The 22,261-nt window shown below is 36.5% G+C and overlaps 1 protein-coding gene across 1 annotated transcript in view; it reads right to left on the minus strand.

Annotated features, from left to right (window-relative positions):
- ERC2 (ELKS/RAB6-interacting/CAST family member 2) overlaps nucleotides 1-22,261 on the minus strand; it is a 527,385-nt gene that overhangs the window by 333,704 nt on the left and 171,420 nt on the right. Inside the window, exon 7 of the mRNA XM_049826970.1 lies at nucleotides 8,237-8,404. Coding sequence (XP_049682927.1) covers nucleotides 8,237-8,404 — 168 coding nt within the window. The remainder of the gene's footprint in view (nucleotides 1-8,236; nucleotides 8,405-22,261) is intronic.

Consider the following 22,261-nt stretch of genomic DNA (forward strand, 5'->3'; position numbering starts at 1 on the left):
TGGCAGAGAGTACTTCCTATACTCAGTTACAACATACACAGAGAAATGGCTGCTGATTCAGAGAGGCAGCTGCAGCACGTTCCTGTGAATCCCCCTTTTCAATGTTTGTGTGAGTCAGAAAAGGTGAGAAGCTACCCAACCTCCTTCCTCCCTCCCACAGGTCACCTAGAGCGTGGAGCTTGAAAGAGCTTTCAAGAAAAAGATTAGCACGTAAATAAGGCACACAAGCCTTTTGGGTTTGTGCAAAACTTTGTTCGTGCAAAACTTTGTTCCATGGGCTACTTTTTGAAGGATCTGATTTTGTGTCATTTAAATGAGTTGTCAAGGATTGAATGATAAACAGATGGCAGGTATAAAACCAGCTTAATTTGTCATGTTGAGACAGTTAGGAAATAGTTGGGCTGCCATTCAAAGATGCAGTTCCAAGAGCAGTGAATCACATCATATGCTCTTTCCTCTCAGTCTGCAGATGAAAATCCAAAAAAAAGTCATGCCGGCGGGATATCTCTCTAATGTGAAATTATTCTCAATTACATATATAACTCTGTCCCTTACCATTTTTAATTCCAATCAGCAGACTTTTATCACATTTCTTGGAAGACTGTTTCACAGAAAAATATATTTCTTCTCTTAAGCAATTCTGATTCTCCCTCAATTCTTTTTTGGATATACAGGTAGTCATCCATTTCCCTAAATAATTCCTTTGTGTTCTTCTGCACCTCCCAAATATGACAACTTCTACTTTATTTTTGTCCAGTCACATTATAAATAATTTAGCTCTTTCACACTTCAAAAGAAATTTCCTCCAACTCTATTGAAAAGAAAATATTACTCTTCACAGCTTAAAATTCCCAGCATGTGAGTTGGCTGCTTCCTCAGCATGAATAAAACTTAGGATCTTATTTAAAGATAACTTTGTTAATTAGTATTGACATTTCAGAGCCGAATGGCAGCTTCCTTCCTCGCCAATAGCACTGGTGTCACACTAGCAGTATGAAACCCTTATGTAAGTATCTCATTAAGCTCAGTCCTACTTTGCAAATGCCATACTGTTTTTAAGAGCACTTCTGTATGCTACGTATAACCTGAGTCTTGAACTATACAATTCTCTTCATTTGAGCTGCATGTGAAGAACCCTCTCAAAACTAGCCAGCATAACTTGATCTAAAATAACTTATGTTACTTACACTTGATTTATCTTTAAAATTCTAAATACGTGTGATCTACACATATATATTTTCTATTTCCCAAAAAGTGATCTTTTTTTCTCTCTCATTTATATATTGTACTACATCATATTTTAGATCTTACAACTGATTGCCTCTTTTCTGTATATATAACTTCATTTAGAAAGTTAATAATGTATTATTTTAAAAGTATGTAGTAATAGTATCATACTACTGTGCTAAAAACTACACAAACATAAATATATAACAGCATCTCTTCAAAGCACTTATTTCTTCAAATAACTACTATTTTTTTTTTCACTTCCACTAACAATCTCTTACCCTATAGCTCCCAAATGAATTAAATGATGTATCCAAAATGCTCAGTTTTCCATTGGTGGCATACAAAGGCAGCCAAATTATTATTTTTAACTTTTAGGATTTTGAAATACAAACATGCAAACAAACAGGTTCCTTTGTTACCTGTTCAGAGATGTATATTACTGGTACATAAACCAGACTAATTTGACCAACTGCAGTTTGACCCTGTTTCTTGTAAAACTTCATACACGTTGCTTCTTGTAACATTTTCTGACAAGTGAAGGCCATGCCAAAGAATAGACACTTCCCCCTTATATTGCAGGAATAATTACTGTAAACTAAGACATGCTTGCAGTTTCAGCTACTTATACTGAAACCTAATGATGTTTCTGAATTCTTCCAAACACCTGGTACCAAACATCTCCAGCCATTTCATTAATTTGTCAGCTGCTGTTGATAAAGAGGAGACCTGCTTAGACATGGTTATTATGAGCGGATCTCCAAACAACTTTAACACCAAGACCAAGTGCAGTCAACATTTCTTCACTTACTGGAGGGTCCATGATTTACAATATGCCTGCTATTCAAAAATTACCATGTTTACAGAACTGGTATTAGATAAAACAGGTTTTAGATTTTGTAATCTCATGAAACTTCACTTGAGGAATTCAGTGATTTTCACCTATAAAGAGAAGTGTTTTCTTTCAAATAGGTCAGTAAGCAGAAGTGTGTAATCCAACTATACTCCTTTTGAAATGTAGACTTGAACAAAAGCAGCAGTAGCAAGCAGGTCATCGGCAATGGTGGGAAACACAAAAATGCTGGGCTTCTAGCTTCAGTGGGTAGCAAATTCATTGGAAAAGACAGTAGATTCAATCACAGACTGGAAAACTTTATAATGATCATGGATTTCAAGGTGCAAGGACTTACCTAAACTCATAGCTATGGTTTTAAGCTGGATGATCATTCAGGTTGGCTTCATTAAGTGAACCTATGTTAAGTCACATATTTCCAGTGACCTTTTATAACCTGTGCAGAATCACGGAGGAACCATTTTTTTGACAATGTATTGGGATCAATAACACCACCACCCTGGATGAACACTTGGCTGTATTTAGTTCAATCTCACTTTCAGACTGCCTTATCTGAATAACATAACATGATTTGGCAAAGCTGCAAGCATAAGCAGCCAACAAAGTACAATTTTCTAATACTCAGTACATTGAAGGCTGTATCCTTAAAGTGGGCACATATTACTAATAGAAACATTTCTTAACATAATACACAAGTCAATAGTCACCACACCAGCTTTGAAACATCAAAACTTTCTTGTTAAACCAGAATGACTCCCTAATTTTTTTTCTAACTACAGTGGTAATCTGCAGTCACAGAACAACTAATTAGTTCAAAATTTGTTGTCTCATTCCCAAAATACAACCGAACTCTGATTTGGTAATTGCAAACCACAGTTCACCTAACAGTCTATTTACAGTGTTCTGATAGAATTTGACAAAGTTAATAATAATGTCCTTCATCATGCCATCATGACCCTTTCACAGGATCATGAAAATGTACTCCCAACTGATTAAACCATGAAAAAACCATATCAAAGGCATCTTCTATCAGCAATGTGCTTGCACTTTCTACTTGTTAAGATCAAATGAAAGAAATTGGTCTCTCAGGTCCTCCTGGACCATTCCGGATTCAGAAGTTTCAATTTCAGTGGTGCTCTCAGTTGCAATTCCTACATCAAGCAATAATATTGATGCGAATTTCTAAGCGCAAGAGTAGGACTCATTTGTTTACACTAGTATACTCCTAATCTGACTATGTAAATTCCCTCTTTTTTAGAAGACAGCTAACAGTAATGCATACAATTAATTGTACAACACATTTTAATTTAACCTGAACTGGGTAATATCACTTAGTGTGCACAGCCCAGCCACTCCAAGTACAGATTCCAATTATTACATGAGAGCTAAGACTTTATGACATTTCCTACAAATGCTAATTAGCTGGTAGGTTAGGGCCCTCAGTCATGTAGCACTTCATCAATCACAAAGCTTAAACTATTAAAGATAGAAACTGTAACATTTTACATGAAAAGTTATGTTGCAAGTCAAAGTAGAATATTATATTAGCCCCCTTTACATGGTGTTCTTTTATAATAGTTCCCACAAAAGAATTTCCACAAGCTGTTGTCCTAATATGATCCAGGTCTACATCCTTTATGCTGTTCTTGTCTCAACAGCTACTGTTTTCAACACCAAGACTCATACTTCAGAGTATATAATTGGGTTTTTTAAAAAATCTACAGATTCTTAGAGGGTAAAACACACCAGGTATAGCCACTGTAAGAAAGAGAAAATTTGGGAGGAAAGAGGGACACGAAAGAATTATCATCCAGCTCAGCACTTCTACCCTTCAGCCTACAACTTGGCCATATTCATAGAACTTGCGTGTTCTAGTAAGAAATACATAAAGATTTCTGAGGTCTGCCCCTCTGCATGCTAAACTGACAGATATGAGGTGTAAGACTAGCTTTGCCAGGTTAAACAAGGCTATTAAAACAGCATACCCAACTTTACTGGCACTAAAATGGAACAGTGGTGCCAAAGATTCTAAAAGAAAGAAATATTAAGTAATATAGCACCTCTGACATTGACATGAGTTTATTATTACTCCATGCCAATCTGCCTTGATCCAAATCCTCTAAATGCATGCTGTTCCAGTGCTGGGCCTCCCTTAAACCTGCAAATCATACTGAATAGTGTAGCGGTTTTTCAATTTGGTCAAAAGTTACACCAAAACCACTGTATGGAAGGACAATGCATCATTAGCTCATTATCTAGCCCATTACTTCTTTCTGCAACATGTTGCCTTAAGTGTGTTCCTATGTCACCTCTTGGGACTCACCACAGCTGTTTTGTTGCCAATGTTGTTGTTTCTTCAACACCTTTGGTAGGGAGCCCTCAACAGAACCTGTCCTGTTCTCCAAGTATAACAGCTCTCCAAAAAGAAGAAGAAACAGCTCCAACTTTGACAGGGAGCTTTTCTGGTTTTGGTTTGGTTTCCTCTGTATTTTTCAACATGGCAGATAACAGTAATGTGCACAAAAGAAAGAATATAGAATTAGAAATTGCATCTTTCCAGGTTACGTATTCCTTCCTATTCAGTTTCAGCTTATCACTGACAAAAATATTTTTAAGCACTATATACAAATACTTCCTTCTTTAATTACTTGAATACAACCATTAAAATGAATATTATTTTAGGCTGAGTGAAGCACTTCAGCCTGAGCGGAGAGAGATGTAGCCATCTGTCTTGCATCAACAAATGAAGGCACTAAAATAACTGGTTATTCACAAGTCCTTATATCAAAAGTAAATGCATAGATATAAAATTTGGCACTGCACAGAAAAATGAAAATGGAGACAAGCATTATAATATTACAATCAGAAAAATCTAATGTCTAGAAAGAACTTAGGAAGAAGAACTAGAAGCAATTTCTTCACTTGCAGAAGGGTTTTCATGACAGTAAGACAGGAACCAGGGCAAAGTCCTGAAAGAAGGTATGTAAAGGCAGGACAATCCACTGGGCGGCCTAGTAATTGTTTCACCTCCTAAGTGTCATATGAAATGGTCTATGTTGCTTTCCACCCACTGAATTCTCCACATATATGTGCACCATGAGAACAAATTAATTTCTAAATGCTCAACATGCAAATGTCTGGCTGTCATCACTTGAAGTCAAAATAATAGTGGAAGAAGTGGCCTAAAGGTCAGAAGGAGAAGATGAGCAAAAACTGGAGGAATACAAAAGGCACGTGCAATCCAGCAAGGATTAAAGGATAAAATCATAATTAGATTCAAGTAAAGGATAAAATTACTGCAATCAATATATATTAAATATTTTTCCATCAAAATTTATTCTTATATATGGTTGCTATTGGAAAAGTATGTTGTCAAAACTGGAAAGAAAAGAGGTACATCACACGATCTTTTTCTTAAAGCACAGCATCCGCTACTAGACTAATTGAAAATCCCTGAAAAGTGACTGTTCAAAAATTTTACAATAAGAATTCTACAGCACTAGGAATTACTACTATACATAGTCCAACATATTTCTGAATTAACACATGACTGAATGAATAATCTGCCTATGGTCAAAAAGGAGCTGTGCTCCCTTTGCCTTTCACAGAACATAAAGACTCTATAAGGTATGAATGCCCTAGAACATGTAACTTCATGTAGTGAGGATAAAATTATCTAAACCAGAAAGGCACTAGTGCCAGGAAAGCTTCTTGAAAAAAAGTAGACAGACACTGAACATCTTCCTTTCTACATGCAAGTGTTGTGGTCCAGAGATGAGATTGCATCTGCTGCCAAGGATGCTGGAATGCTCAAGGAGACTAACCATGAGAAGTTATGATCTCATATGCACTGCCAAAATGAAGTTGAACACTTGGATTAACTAGGCAAGTAGATTACTATTTTTTTCCAGATGAATTTAGAAGCCTGGATTTCCATTGGTGACATACAGAATCTTCTACTTTGGAATTGTACACCAGGCACATGAAAAGTGAACAGCAAAAGCCTCCTTTATAGTATCATACTCTCGATTTATTTAAATAGTGGGGTGAGTAGAACAGGATGATATTTCAATCAAATTTTTCTCTAGTCAAATTATCTGTGAGTGAATTTATCTCCAAACATATCGGAAGTGAGGCACAAGTAAAATAATGATCCAAAGCTGAAAATGTGACCTAAGGGTAATTTTAAAAATGTATTTTCCAAATATGATATTCTTTTCCTATAAACAAAATAATGGTGTGACAATGATCTGATATTAGCATTGTTGGGCATGCTAACATCTACATATTAAGATAATGTGATTATTAAAAATGCTCAGAGAACCAAATCTATGCATAACTTTCATGTGATGTAAATGAACTATTTTTCTCTTTTTTTTTTTTTTAAAGTAATCATCATCATTCATTCTTCTCTAAGTAAGCCCAGTATTTGGCCCATAGCAGAAAAACTGAACTTCAGAAGTCCCCTGATGAAGCATATTTACTAGAATAAAAACCTCAAAAACAATTCAGATGCTACTTCCAATTTTAAAGAACCAATTTAGTACTAACTCTGATTTTGCACCTAGTAGTTCACAGGATTTATCACACTGTATACTAGAGCTTACAAGGCTATAACATGTGTTTACTCTATGATTTAGTGAAGAGAGATAGTGTAGTGCAGTTTGAGAGTGATTGTTTTCATTAAGAAGCAGGTGCAAAAAAGGCAAGAAGATCTGCAAGCCCTAATAAAATATCCATGATGTATTAAAACCAGAAAAACACACTATATTGCATATTTCTGAGCACATAGCCACGACAGATAGTGCTGACAGCTCTGTGATATGTTGTATTTATCACACAATTTTGATTACTGAATCCAGATTCCTCCTACTGATGCATTTCCTCAAGATCTAAATACAAGACGAGCTGTAAATCGTTGCGATGCATTCTTTTATTCAAAATTCTCAAGTGATGTCCAAAACTAATCAGCATTCATCACAGGACAAAAGGCTTGAGGTTTGCTATCTTTCCATCATTGTAAGCATTGCTAACAAGGCAAATATTTAGAAATAAGATTTAAGTGGATGAGTACCTATATTCCAGTTTTGATAGGCCTTATTTCCTGGGCCTGAAAAAGCAGTCTTCTCATTTTCTCGAAAATAAGGACTTGGCTTTTTAAACACTGTAGTTAACCAATGGCAGACAGAAGCACAGCTAGACCATGTGACCTGTATGACTATATGAATCCTGGAGGAAAACCACAGTAACATGAACTACCTACATAGTAACAGAGAGTAAGGAGTAGACATTCTTTGAGTGGCTGTAGAAGGAGGGGAGAAGTAATAGTAAACTGTATCTGCTGTCAAGAACTTTTTCTCCATTCATCTGTATGCTCACAAGTGCATCTATATATGAAAAAGAGTGATACACACAACATACCTGCTAGCATAAACATTTCTGTGAGTGTAAGAAAAAGGATATGGTAAATAAACACCCTACTAGTGTACGCAGAACGCTTGAAGATCCGCCTTTCCAGGAAATTCCCTCCCCACTCCCCCAAGTAGAAACTATAATGATTAAATCCAACTTCCCAAAGAAAGTAAATGCAGTTAGCTAAATTTGTGGAAAATTAAAAATAAGGCTAATAAGGCTGTTCAAAGCAAGCCTCCCTTCTTAATGTCTTTAGCTCACAGCAAAAGCAGATAATTGGCTTAATTTAGGTTCCTTCCTTCCTCCCCTCTTCCCCCCCCCCCCAAAAAAAAAGTCTTTAAAATAAAAAAGCAGTATACTATCTTTTACCAGTCCCACATGTTTTATTTTAAATTATTTGGAAAGAGTAGTAATAGTAATCAGTGTTAGTAAGGATAATGGAATCCCTTATGCTGAGGAATAAGAAGTTTTGTCAGAATTTTTAGGACTTTCATTTAACTCCAATAATTTTGCAGAAGCTGCAGCACCTAATATTTTTGTGATATAATATAATTAAGATACAATAGTATAGAAATGATCCCATGGAAAACATTAACACATTTCATATTAGAGAACTTGATTATTACAGACTTATTCCTTGCACTTTTTAAATATATTAAAAGTAATACACTATAACAAATAATTATCTTTCCTTTAAATGTTCCTCAAAAGTTTTATAACATATCCTTTAATCAATGATCTTACCTTTTTCTGAAGGACATTAATTTTTCTTTCTTTTACTTCCAACATGTCTTTCATATCTCGAATCTCTCCAGCCAGGGTTCCTTTCTCTTCTGTGAGGTCTTGAAGTTGTTTTGTTTTTTTATTCAGAAAGGTTTCTTTTTCTTCCAATCGTAACCGCAAGGCATCAACCTACAGTAAATAAATCAAACATATTTAGGTATTAGTAAATATCATCAGCATATTTTTTTTTTTTCCTAATTCCCTGGTTTTTTCAGTCACTTAAGAAATGTTTTATTTCTTTCCTACATAGATTTTTCCCACTTTATCTCAGATTAAGATTCTTTTACTTGTTAAAATATAAATAAAGAATGAAAGCACTTTTAGCACCAAAGCATGAACAGAAAAAGTAGAATAGTCAAAACATGAAATAGCATTAAAACAGTCCTAACTTGACATATGCATAAAGGACTCAAAAAAAAAAATAAAAATCATCTTGACTTATTAAACATATAACTCATGGAAAACAGTGTTCTGTATCCTGTATTTAATTTGCCCATTAAAGCCATGAAGTAGGCAATCAGATACTATAGTCACTACACAGATTTGGGCACAGATCAGTAATCTAGAAACAGAATTATTTAACAAAGACATGACAAATAGGGCAATGATACGGTTCTTCATTATTCTCCAGTGTATATCGCATAAGTCTCTTAACAAATGGGCCTTACTGTACTTTTCTGCAGTAAGCACACAACCCTGACAACCAAAATAAGGGTTATTCCAAAGATTTTCTTAAGCAGAAATGTCTTAATACAGAACCTCACCAAATTGCTCTGCATTACATAACTGTTTTCCTCTAGAAACCCTAAAAGAAAATTTAAAAAAAAAAAGAAAGAAAGAAAAAAACCAAAAGCATTCTATCAGCCCAGAAGGTGTATGTAGCCTTGATTTTCTCATTTCTTGCTCTATAAATGCTCAAGCATGCAATTTTATTGTTTTCATAATGCAATTCAAACAGTTCTCAAATTATGGTCAGGCAAATGCTTGCTAGTGGTCTGTAAAAAATCCGTAGATTACTTGGTACTGGTTACTATTTGTATACAGTTGTTTCTATAACCAATTCTATTGCTAATTGCAATTAAAAGCTTGGGTACTCATTAATGCATTTGGAAATAAGAAGGAAAAATAGCTGACTCTCCTCTGTAACAAGATGGGGGTGGGGGGGAGGAAGTAACAGCCACCTGCAAGGACAGCAGCATAAATATTATCATCAAAACCAAGAAAAACATTTGATGAAGCAAGGAACAAAGTGGCAAGACAAAGGAAAATCTAAATGACAGGGTACATGTTCAAGGAAATGGAGGAGGAGGGAACTGACTTTTTGGGGAGTATAATCAAGAAACAGGAAAGTATGCACAATGTGAATAGCCAGACATGGCCACAGTAGCAGGCATATACACATGGATCCAGGTAGAAACACATAAAAAATGTCAAAATAGGGGAAGAAACAAAGAGCTAGACAGAAAAGCAACTTTTTTTCAAGTAGATTTAACAATCCTACTTCATAGATTCAAATTCCTACCACCTTTTTTAATGATACCTTTCTACATAAGCACAGCCTAGAGTAGTTACCACAAGGTAAGGTAGGATTCCAAATGGAAAAGGTGCTACTCTTCACATTGTGAAGATCAGAAGAAGCAGTCACTATCAAGATGCTCACTGACACAATCTTTGAAAACTTCTAATATACTATTCAGATGATTGGCTCTGAAGAACTTTTAAAAAGGTATTCAAAGTAAGAGATCTTGTCACAGCTTCCTTAAATTAAAATATAATAAAGGAATGGAATAAAGCAAATACATAAGTGGTCTTACAATGATGTGATGGTGAACTGGAGGTGAAACCATAAGGTGAGATTGTAAGTGAAAAGTAGAGCTGGAAAATGAAGTTTTGCAAGATTTAATGGTGCAGGTTTTTATGTAGGAGAGAAGAACAAGACAATTAGGAATCAATACTGCAATAATTCAAGAATATAAAAATATTGACTGTAGAATGTAGGGGTTCAAAGTACAACACATAATCTTTGCTGTCCTTGATAATTAGCAAAATGAAGAATTACACATTTCACTGAAATGGAAAGAGCAAGTAACTATTGCTACAAGAATGCTTTTAAAAAAGTGTATGGAAGGGTGGGATAAGTTGAATAGACAAGTAAAGAAGAATTATAAAGGGCAAAAAAACCCAGAAATTAAGCTGCATTGGAATATCTCTCTCTAGTTTAAAATGTTTATCAATTTCTTTGTCTACCCTAAAATGTGTTGCGGGGGGGGGGGGGGCGGACGGACTTAATTCACTAATGCCAAAGAAAGAATTATCCACCACATAAATTCTACTCCCAATACATTTGTAATAAAAGGTATTTTATGTAATAAGATAGTAGAGATATCAACTCATTAAAGCAACAGGATATGTTTGGGTTTAACCATCAGTACCTGCAGTTGCACCTTACATGTATTGGTGCCTTCAGTGAGCACTTCCACTAAATCGTATCTGCTTCTACTCCGCCCTGGTGAGACCCCACCTGGAGTACTGCATCCAGCTCTGGGGCCCCCAACATAAGAAGGACGTGGACCTGTTGGAGCGAGGCCAGAGAAGGGACATGAAGATGATCAGGGGGCTGGAGCACCTCTCCTGTGAAGACAGGCCGAGAGGGTTGTTGTTGTTGTTCGGCCTGGAGGAGAGAAGGCTCTGGGCAGACCTTATAAAGGCCTTCCAGTACTTATAGCAGCCTTCCAGTCCCTTAAAGGGGGCCTACAAGAAAGGCAGAGAGGGACTTTTTACAAGGGCATGTAGGGATAGGACAAGGGGTAATGGCTTTAAAATGAAAGAGGGTAGATTTAGCTTAGATACAAGGAAGAAGTTCTTCCCTGTGAGGGCGGTGAGGCACTGGAACAGGTTGCCCAGAGAGGCTGTGGCTGCCCCATCCCTGGCAGTGTTCGAGGCCAGGTTGGACGGGGCTTTGAGCAACCTGGTCTAGTGGAAGGTGTCCCTGCCCATGGCAGGGGGGTTGGGACTAGATGATCTTGAAGGTCCCTTCCAACCCAAACCACTCTATGATTCTGTTTCCACATTCTGGTTCAGAAATGCAGTTACAAATGAATCACTCTGAGCAGCTCACAGGCAACACAGCATAGAATACTGGGTGGGGATATTTGGGGGTAAAAACCAGATTTCATCATAGATCAAGTTTTTAAAGGCCAAAAGAGATTATTTGGTTTTTAATGTGAGCCTCATATTATTGAAGACTAATCTGTAAATAAATAATACAAGAAAATGTAGTATACCCCTGAAATTTTGTCAGCACCTTTAAACATCATAAGAGATCAACAAAACCAACCCACTGTTACTGTTAAGCATTATGGATTCAATTCTGCATTCCTTGTGCAGTCTCAAATTCCCGAATTCAAGCCTGGGGTATGGAAATCAAAGAGTCCATTCTTAGTAAAATATTTCAGTTTTCCAGAAGGCTGGTTAACACATCGAAACTCAGTCCAGGAGAGGAGATACTAAAAATACTGCTATAGACCTACTTCCACATTTGCCCTTCCGCTCTGCCCAGAGAGAGGAAGATGCTCTGTAGCACAGAAAGCCCACAGAGGTGGCAGCAAGGTTTGCAATCCATTAGAATGACATTATAATTTCATGCAAAGAAGAGAACTAATATAAAGAGAGTGCAGTCATTTATTATTACAAAGACAGCTTTCCTTGAATAGAGGCCATTTTTCTGATACTGTTTTCTTCTGCAGCTCTGAAACCTTGAGGTGTTCACATTAAGTGGACCTACACAGGCTTGTTTTGGCCACAAGGTACACCATTGAGAAGACAAGGTTTGGATTGAAAATATATGATGTGGCAATCTAGAATAATTCTCCATCTACAAGAGTGCTGCAGGAAGTCAGGCAAGTGAGAAATTTTAGATTCACTAATCCAAATTTCAAACATACAAATGTCAGAAAATAAGGAACAAGGGTTTAAAGTTTACATTGCCTAGAAATTCACAAGGTTTATTCATAATAAAAAGCTAGATAGAAGTAACTGAAAGGGCATAAATGTTAGTTTTATATTTTCAAGTCCTGCAGTTGGAATAGTCAGAAAGGGTCCTATCTATTAAGCACTTTTTTTCCCAGTTAATCAGAATATTAGTAAAGTACAAAACAATCGGCAAATCTAATTTATTTTTATTTATATTCTGAGTTTTGTAATGCTGAATTTATTCAAAGCAAAAGTCTTTGCAATGCCATTTTAAAACTTGGTTTGGGACCAATTTAGATGATCTATTGGATCTCAAGATGCATGTTCTTCCTGCTTTTAAAATGGCTCATTGCTTTTCTATACACTGGAAAAAAAGATTTATATTCTACTGGATTTATTTTATTTTTAAGACTTTTTCTACTATATTACAGTAATAGGATTTTGCAGTTTGTAAGCAGTGTGCAGTATGAGATTCAAAGATGACTTTAAGTTAGAAAACAAGAAATAGTAGTAGCAGAAAACTTTCAGACCTCTTTTAATAAACATAAAAGACCTCATCTGAAACTCATTACCACATCTTCTTTATACATAATCACTTGTTTGCTTCATGTCTGAAAGCAATCCCTTAAGTCAAATCACAAAAATCTCTGTTGGGCCTTTAAGCTGCAGCTGAGAAGCTCGTCATAACATTGCAGCACGAGCTCCAAAAGGGGTTCTCCTCAGTCCGTCACTGCAACTCTGATTTTCCATCTGCCACTAAGCAGAAGCCTAATGCTTGAAGTCAAAGGGAGTTGAAGGTGATTAGACCCACTGACAAACAAAGCACTGATACCGTTCCCTAGTGACTGGGATAACACAGTAGCTTGCACATGTGCTGATACAGTTCTGTTCTACTTGGCTGAACCAGGCAGTTTCTGAGTCAATAGTCTTTTCTTCTCTACCCATCCAATCCCCACCCTAAGGGCCAAGCAGACAATTCTCACACTTCTTCACAGATTTCTTCCCACACACCCTGTCATCACAGCTCACTAGATGCAACTCGGGAATGGGGATTTTAGGCATTAAAACTTGGGAGTGCAAGAAGGCATGTTGAGAGGATGAGTAGACGGTGCTGAACTCCAAGTCTGTGAGTGACAACCTGTGTGGAAAAGGAGAGCAGACCCCTGTGTCCACTCCAGTCTCTCAAGACCCCAGTCCTGCCCTCACACAGCTGTTAATTAAAAAGCACCACATGACTGAAGCTTTCTGCATTTCCTTTCACCACTAGCCGGCTCATAATATGACTAATACATTATTTCTATTCCCTAGACAAAGACACAAATTCAACCTGGAAGGACAGGAGAACGTGCATGGTGGTTTTCTTTCACACCAAAAAGAAACACACATGGAACTCCACAGCAGAGCTGCAATCACCATCTTTCCTTTCACCAGTTGGCATTCAGGCCATCCACATAGAAACCTTTAAGTTAGCACACGGGTTATGACCTCAACCGCGCCACAAAGTACCAGGCACCTAGTATTTCAGAGTTGTCTGGACTGACTCTAAATGCAGAAACAGATTATTTTCTTGTTAATATCAGAAATACATTACTCCACACACCTTCATGTAAATAGTTGACACCTTAGATCAATTCTTTCAGCTCCATGGTAACTTTTTAACACTTATTAATGAACACTCATGTGTTTGAGGTGAATTGCATTCTTCCATAAGAAGTTGCACATGAACTTAAGATCCGAATACATTGAGATGTAAGTGGTATAAGGTCTGCCTAGAACCCAGTTCCCACAAGAGATTGTTCTTAATATAAGCCTATCTCGGTTTTCATTTAAGAATTCATTTCTAACCTTGGTAGATTGAAATAAAAGCTCTAAAGCACGACAGAAGCACAGCTTCAATCGCACTGAGAAAAATGTTCTAAAAGATTTGAAACAGCCAAACAATCTCGATCCCAGCAACCTCATTTCACACGAGGACAGTGCAAGCATTCGGAAGGAAAGAGTATGGCATGTCCAACCACAGCCTTAGGTGGCAGATCTTCCATTCCAGTCCCAGAGTCTCTGAGCCCCACTCCTCCCTCTCTGGCAGACGAGTGGTTCTGGCTGCTCCACAGCCAAAGAGGCCACCCTTATTGCCAACACCGAGAGATAAAAGACAGGCTTACACTGCACGTCATTCTCTGTCAGGGACCCTGACACTTCCCTAACAACCCATGATGTAACCTCCAAGCCACAACAAATCCAATGTCATACTTAGGAGGTTAAACTGTTTTTTTTCCCAGCCCTTTCCCAATTAAAAATAGGTCAGCAAACGCTCTACTGTTCTAGCTAGAATTTGAGTTCCACAGAATTACGGGGAAATTCCTTCTTAAAGGAGTTTCACCTTCCTGGTGAAACAGAAATCTTTCTCAGATATGATGAGAAGAAGCTAGTGACCTGGGTTACTGACATAGCATTTCCATGTTTCAATCTGGATCACAGAGATTCAAACTAATCTTTTGCAAACCATACATTTCCCTATTCTTTTATAAGACAATACGTTATTTGATGCCCCCTCTTTTTTTCCCCTTTGTGCAGAAATATTTTAACCATTATATATAATAATTAAAGCCGAGTCCATGTGAGAGCTCAAACTAAAACCTTTAATATCAGAAAAGGATAACACACCATGGTTTTCAATCTGTGTCATCCTTTTCTCCTTGCAAGTACAGGAAATGGAATTATCTCAGTCTTCCTCCACAGAAGATATTGTTTGTGGAGCTCAAATTAGATTGTGTCCTGACACCAATGTTGGCAAGGAAAAAAAACCCCACAAATTCTGCTAAATATATCTCTATTTTCTCACATCTCGTCAACCAGTGGTCAGATATCTTGAGACTGATACAGCAGAACACTCTAATTCAAAAATCCACCTACACAATGAAGCCCAGGTATTTTGATAGGACAGGTATATCATCCCCCAAGCTAACATACACAGAAAGGAGCCATTCTGAAATCAGTGCTCTAAATACTGAAATCAGTGCTCTCTTTTCAGAGAGGCAAAACTCTGAGCCAGTGCTAGTCTGGGAGAGTGAATAAGCAACTCATACTGTGTGTGGTCTTACATGTACAGATTTATTTTCTATTCACAGGAATGCAATGTGGAGGTTTACAAGAACATCGGTTATGTCAGTCATTTTCTTCTTCCCTAAATTCTTCTTTCTGCCTCCAGTAATCATGAACCAAGACTTTTATATTTCTCATAATGCAAAATAAAACTACCTCAGCCTGAACTGCATGTGACCTTTTACTATATGGTATCTGTTTGGTGCTAAGCATGTATGACATCATTTCATAAGTCAAATATGAACCTCCAGATGGTGTAAAACCAAAAAGCTGTTAAATTAGTTCCTCATCTTGTGGAAGACAAGGAGCAAAATATACTACTTCATTTATAGCCAGGATGAATTTGCCAATATTAGAAATTATCTCTTCCCTGAAAATTGTACTGTGAAATCACATCTCCCCAAAATAACGAAACAATGAGGTATTCTAAATGGAGCACCCCAGTACACTACAAGAAATGTCTGCCATTTTGTAACTCCTCCATTTACATCTATGGCATTTTAAATATAATCTGAAAGGAAATTAATATGGGTCATTTTACAGCATCAGATATATATTTTTATATTTGAAAGGATAAGGATTTCTGGTACACAAAAACCCTCTCTTTGGCTTTTCACTCAACACTATGTAATTTTAAGAGTCCTTGACTTATTTCTCCCAAGCTTTGGCAGTACATTTAGTAGTAAAACTTGGCAATCTGAAGAACACCACCATTTTCCTGAAAAATAAAGCAAAAGCAGATCTGATAGCTAACACATAAAGCATTTCAAAGACCTCTGTCCAAGTAAATTGCTTTTTAATTTTGTCTAACTTTTTCCTCAGCAACTACTTATTTCAACTATTTAATACAATAAACTCTGTCACTTGCTCTGGAAATATACAACACACTGCAAAAACTTCAGAATTGGGTTATACTTTAGAAAGAAAAGAAAAGAAAAGTTCGTGTAAGTGGCAAAAATTGCCAAATTCAAAGTTGAACTTCATTAATCTTCATGTCATCACCTACCACTCATGACAAGCTCCAGTAGTGACGTCTATTTCTTGAAGTTCCTTACTGTTAATTGTTTAACTTGTATGCCGTATTATATACATCATTTATGAAAGTGGTTTTAGTGTTATGGAGCTCCATGAGGAAGCAAAACATGAAGCAGCACTGCTGTGTTTCACTGTTAAGAATTATTTATTTTACCATCATAAATAAATACATTTAAAGCAAAAGTTTGGCTGGGTTTTTTTAAACTAATTCTGAATTTACTAGTCAAGCACTAAGTGTACTGTAGTACCACACCTGAGGTAATAGAGAAAGCAAACTGTAACCCATTGTCAATCTCCGTCCTAACCCCGCCTCTGTTCCAGCACACACTGCAGTCAACATTTGCCACTGTGTCCAAAAGCCAGTCTTCTCCCCTTTTGTACTATCATTCTCTCCCTTCCTGATGACCCCTACAGGCTCCACAGGACTGCTGACACTTTTCTGTGCTACTATTTGCTCTCGGTGTATCTTTTGAGGAACCACTTCAGTTAATCAAAACAACAAACTTCTATTAAAGATCTTAGTGCCTGTATTTATACATCTGTATGTATCTGGGGAAATGTAACATACTAAGTTTTGATTATGAAAACCAGTTTAAACCATGAAAAAAAGAGCTGTCACTTCAATTTTCTATACAGAAATACTGACTTGTGAGTACAGAGAACATGTCCTCACGTGGGCCTTTTTGCAAATATGAGAACCGAGTTACAAGTATAGAAAGGATATCATCTTGTCTTTAAAATGTCCCAACTGTGCTCTCCACTTCAGAGCTAATAAAAAATAAAATTCTAAAATACAACAATAAAATGAAAACTATCCCCTCATCATATTTGTCCCCCATTTTTCAGTCTGACGTGATAAACATGATTTTTTTCAAAGCAATGGTTGTACCTAGTATAATACATTCGTTTCTTTCAAAAACATCTGATCTATGTAAAATTCAAGAAAGGCAGAAAAAAAATTCAGAAAAGGCAGAACGTGGCTACATTTTGAAGCTGCAGACACTTGAATTTTGTACAATTAATACAATTTACATTCTTGTTCCAAATTGAAACTTTAGTGAGTTAGCTAGCTTTTTCTTTTCATAGAGGAAAATTCCACTTTCAAGCATTATTTCAACAACATTCCCACACCTATTACTCTGGGTATTAGGGTTGCTCTAGTTTACATTTTAATTCAGCAAAAGATGTTTCTATAGAGCTGAGAGTTACCAGGCTTTGTATTCTTTAAAGGATAACCTATTTCACTGTCTTATTTCTACTACTTCAGTATTTAAGAACTGACAAAAAGAGAGGGGTTTAAAGCAGCTGAGTATATTGTAGTCAAGGGGAACATACAGCAAGCTATATTAGATGGTTTATAAACACCGAACAGTGTTGGCTGTTCACATCAGGAAAACAAACTCATACCGTCTCACACCTTTTCCCTCACAGAATCACTGTCACAACCTCTTTCAATCCTTCTGTACAAGGATGGGAGAACCACCTGCTAGTGTAATGCATCAAACGCACTCGTTCTCCTTTACTTACTCTTTGAAAGATGGCAGCTACACATTTCATAATGTTCCCAGCCTCCCTCCCCGACAGCTTAGCCAGCCACCATCTCTACTAATCAATCTTGATTTCTCTTTCATTCCTTTTTTCCACTAGTCCAGATTCTGCTGCTCTTTAAAAGAGAAAATTGGTAATACTGACTGGTCAAACTACACTAGAAAAGGTTTTAGCTGAACCAGAGACATAAATGGTTCCCTCAGGCAGTTTGAAACTCATCCTTGTGGAACATTATATGCCACAAGGAATTCCGACCATGTGTAGCTTATCAATGCAGCCAACTGCCTAACAGCTGTTTATTCAAATTTACATCTTTGCCTACTCCTACCACCAAAATTAGATAGTTTAAAGCAACTAGTCCAAAGTTCAGAATTTAATATTCAGTTCAGTTCCAGCAAATTTTGGAAAACACATGGGAACTGTAACTCGTGCTAATACTTAAAGTTTTTGTTAATAAAACTTCCAACACTAACCTTACCTCATTGAACTTACCTCACTGATTTTTATGCTCACTATAAAACTATAGCTGTCATAATATTTTTGAATTACTGCAAAAGGAAGTCAGTCATTCCAGAGTCAATGTTATTTAGCAACATAATGATAGTTATAAATTCGAAATACTTAAAACCAATCTACAGAACTATCAATCTTGGAAGCTTTTAACTTTTGAAATTTCTGTCTCCAATAACAATCAAATTTTATTATACTGTACCAGATTGATAGAAAGTGAATTAAAAGGCCACAATGTTCTTTTTTAAAGTCATGCCAATGCATTTAACTGCTTCATGAAAAAAATGTGTAGAGTTCCGTAATAGTATATGAATCATCAGTAAATATGTTAGCTTTATACATGATAAAAATAGAATTTTTACATGAACTGTGTTTCTCAGTTTAACTTTTTTTAATAGTAGAAGTCAGTTATTACAAATAGTTGACATAGCAGTGAAAGTGTAATTTTCAAAAAGCACATTTAGGTTTGTAACCTACCCAGAACATTCAAAGGAGGTGCCTGTAGATAAAGCTCTCTCCAACTGAGGTAGCGAGCCTGTGTTATGCTTGCAGGGGTGAGCTGTACCCTTGACCTCTCTCTCAATTTCACGTTTTGAGTGAGAGACATCTCTCACAGGAGAACCTTATGATTCGCCCTGTTCTGAGACAGGAACACCTGTTTATGTCACCCACTTGTTTATCAGACATTCCTACCTCAGTAGGTCCAGCTGGAATCAGCTTGGCTAGAAGCTTATCTTCTAGAAACTATGGCCAGCTCATAAATAGAGTGACATAAACGAGCTTGGGCAATATTTTTCATTTATTTGTAAGAGCACACTGAGCAGAGAAGGTTAAAACAATAAGCTAAACACATATTGTTTACTTTAAATATAACACAGTGTTTTCTTCAAGAAATATGCCATTTTGGCTTTTGTATCTCTCCTGCCCACATTCTTCCAGAGACCAAGTTATAGCCTTTTCTCTGCAAACTGCTGCATTTTTCTCACGAGTGAATAAGCTTCTAACTACTTGTAATCTCTCAGATGAAAAATTCACCTCTAAAATTTTCCAAATCTAAAAGCTGCAAGTGAAGTCCTCTCTCTCCCAACAAGCCAGGCTCCATAATCTCCTAGACAACAGTAAACATCAGCTGATTTGGTATTGACCTTGAGTACCAGCAAGTGTTACGGGTCTGCTTAGCTCCATCACTTGTCCTCAATCCACACCTTTGGTTCTCTAGGCCCTTCTAGAACTCAGAACTTTCTCATTAGCTCTGGCTTTTGAGGCACGTAAGACAAGGCAACCCCCTTGCTCACTCCCCTTGCATATACGAGGCAAGAAGATATTTGCCTGGTATCAGAACAGAGTGCGGTGTTTTACTACATTAGATGGACAAAAAGGTGATTTGGAATATTTGACATTCCAATAGTAATGTTCTATAGAGAAAAATTGTCACAAGTTAGGATGTCCATTTTGGCTCTTTTTGAGACTTGCTCATGATGGAAGTTCTTCTCAAGGAAAAAAACTCAATGAAGGTTCAGTTTGATAACATCTGGCATATTCTCAATATTTTTACATTTCAACTAGAGCTGGTAGTATGCTACGAGACCCTCGTACAATCAAGTTTTAAAAAGATAAAAGGATAAAAAAGGTACTTTTATAAAAAGATAAAAAGGTACTTTGCAGAAAGATTCTGTGCTTAAACGTGCAATTATTCAGGAGGTCTCTGTCCTCCATGCAATTACAGACATCAGCCACCCTCTTCAGAAAGGCCTAGTCAGCACGTTATTCTTTTGGGGGTTTTTTTCCTAGCTTCATAGTCAGCCTTTTTTACCCATGCAGATTTGGGATGTATATTTTCTTGTGTTAATGGTACACAAATTAAGAATTATTATAAATGCCAAGTGTTTGCCTGAAGGAAAGACAATATTTGACTTTACAATTTACTAACTGTAAAAACAGACTGCACTGATCACACTGTGTACAAAGTTCTCCCTCTTTACCTTAATAAATTAGGTTGAGCTATGCAGGCATATCAGAACCATGTAGACCTCAAATCAGAGGTTGCAAATTAACTTCAAAAAATGAAATTAAAAGTGACATCCTATTTTACATTATTTGTTCTACCAGACCAAGGACACAGATTTCATGGAATTCAGAAGTCAGATCCGCTAAAACAAGAAATAAGAGAAAACTAAGAGACTAGATAATTAAATTACATCTTTCTGGAAATAAAACTAGAAGTTACATAAGAGCAGATTACCTTGGGAAAGATCTTTATTTCCATACTCAGAGTTGACCCATACCTTCTATAATGTTTGGTGCAAGTAATAATTAGTGAGCAATATTAAAAGCTTTTTTTTTTTTTTAATATGGACTTTACATTCCATAAATGGACCCTAAAAGGACTACTCCGGCATGTAGTAAGCTACATTCTTGATAAATGTTTATCTCTGTATCTACTAAACACTAAAAAGATTTTAAAAATTATAGATATCTCCCAGCAAGAATATTCTAAGCTATTCAGGATATAACAAATAGCAATAAATAATTCTTTCAATAGCAAAGCTTGCATATCAACCTCAGAGACAGTGGGAAGTCTGTTTCAAGCAAAGGCACTATGCACTCTAACTATAGCAAAGTTTTTTGCTTCCTGCAAGCGGTAGGTGGATTTAGGGGTCAACTTAATAAGTACATATGTGTCTCAGATCAAGAGTAAAAAATGGTGTTGATCCCAGTGCTTGTAAGGATAACTTTTTTTAATATAAGGTTTATTTCTGAACTAAGGGAAAAAAATCACTGATTAATTCTGACTGATGAGACCCAAAAATAAATGCTTCTGTAGCAAGTCCATACTAATCTCAGTGCTATAAATGATCGACATAGGCATTTCAAACTCAGCTGCTGATGATAATGATTCTTTTTAGGGGTGTGGTATAACCTTAGTTTTCAATTAAGGAGTCTTGAAGATTAAAACATCTTTCCAGAGGAATGAAAATGCTTAACACATGCAACTCATGTAAAATCTACTTCTTTAACTGAAGGAGGAGCAAGAGTTGAGATTCTGCTCTGGGAGTAAGTAAAACTTGGTATATGAACTTCAGAAGAAAATTTAAGTCCAAGATCACAAAGCAAAAATTTCAGACTCAAAGTTGAGTAATGAAAACTCTTTTTGATAATAGGTGAAACATAAAAAAATCTAACAATATAAATACATATTTATAGCTACCACAGGCAAGGTTTTAAGAACTCCTGAATTACACAATTAAAAACTGTTTGTCAGCATTGCCTCAATGTGATATCTGCACAAATCTCTGCTTCTCATGTGAATGGTAGCATTGACTAGTCTACACCAAAGATAAACCAGAAAAAGAACAGGATATCACTTAAAAGCTCATGTAAGGAAAACAGCTCTGTGCTGAGATTAACAAAAGGAATAACAAAAGAACCAACATTCTTGTATTACTTGACATTGTAAGAGGAAAAAGCTAAGACTGTAATAGCAAACTATTGCTCAAAATTAAGGACTCTGATACAAAAATCAAAGATATACATAGCAGAGCTGTGTATCACACAATTACTTGATTTTTGCAAATAATCAACTTGAAAAAAATCAGAAAAGCAACCTTAATATAGCTCATCTGTAGCAGTGCCTTTGGATAGATCATCAACTGTTTGGCACAGGAACTTGCCAGCGAGTCTAGTCTTGTAAGAGTACAGATACATGCAGTTCTCAACTTTTCCCAACAGTGCCTTATCCAGAAACAACTTAAACAAGTATCTACTAATAGCAGTATTGTATTTGTTATCTAATGCATGGAACCTTCCAGAGTGCCAAGA

The sequence above is a fragment of the Accipiter gentilis genome, chromosome 23 (assembly GCF_929443795.1).
Source record: "Accipiter gentilis chromosome 23, bAccGen1.1, whole genome shotgun sequence".
In the NCBI taxonomy this organism is placed as follows: Eukaryota; Metazoa; Chordata; class Aves; order Accipitriformes; family Accipitridae; genus Astur; species Astur gentilis.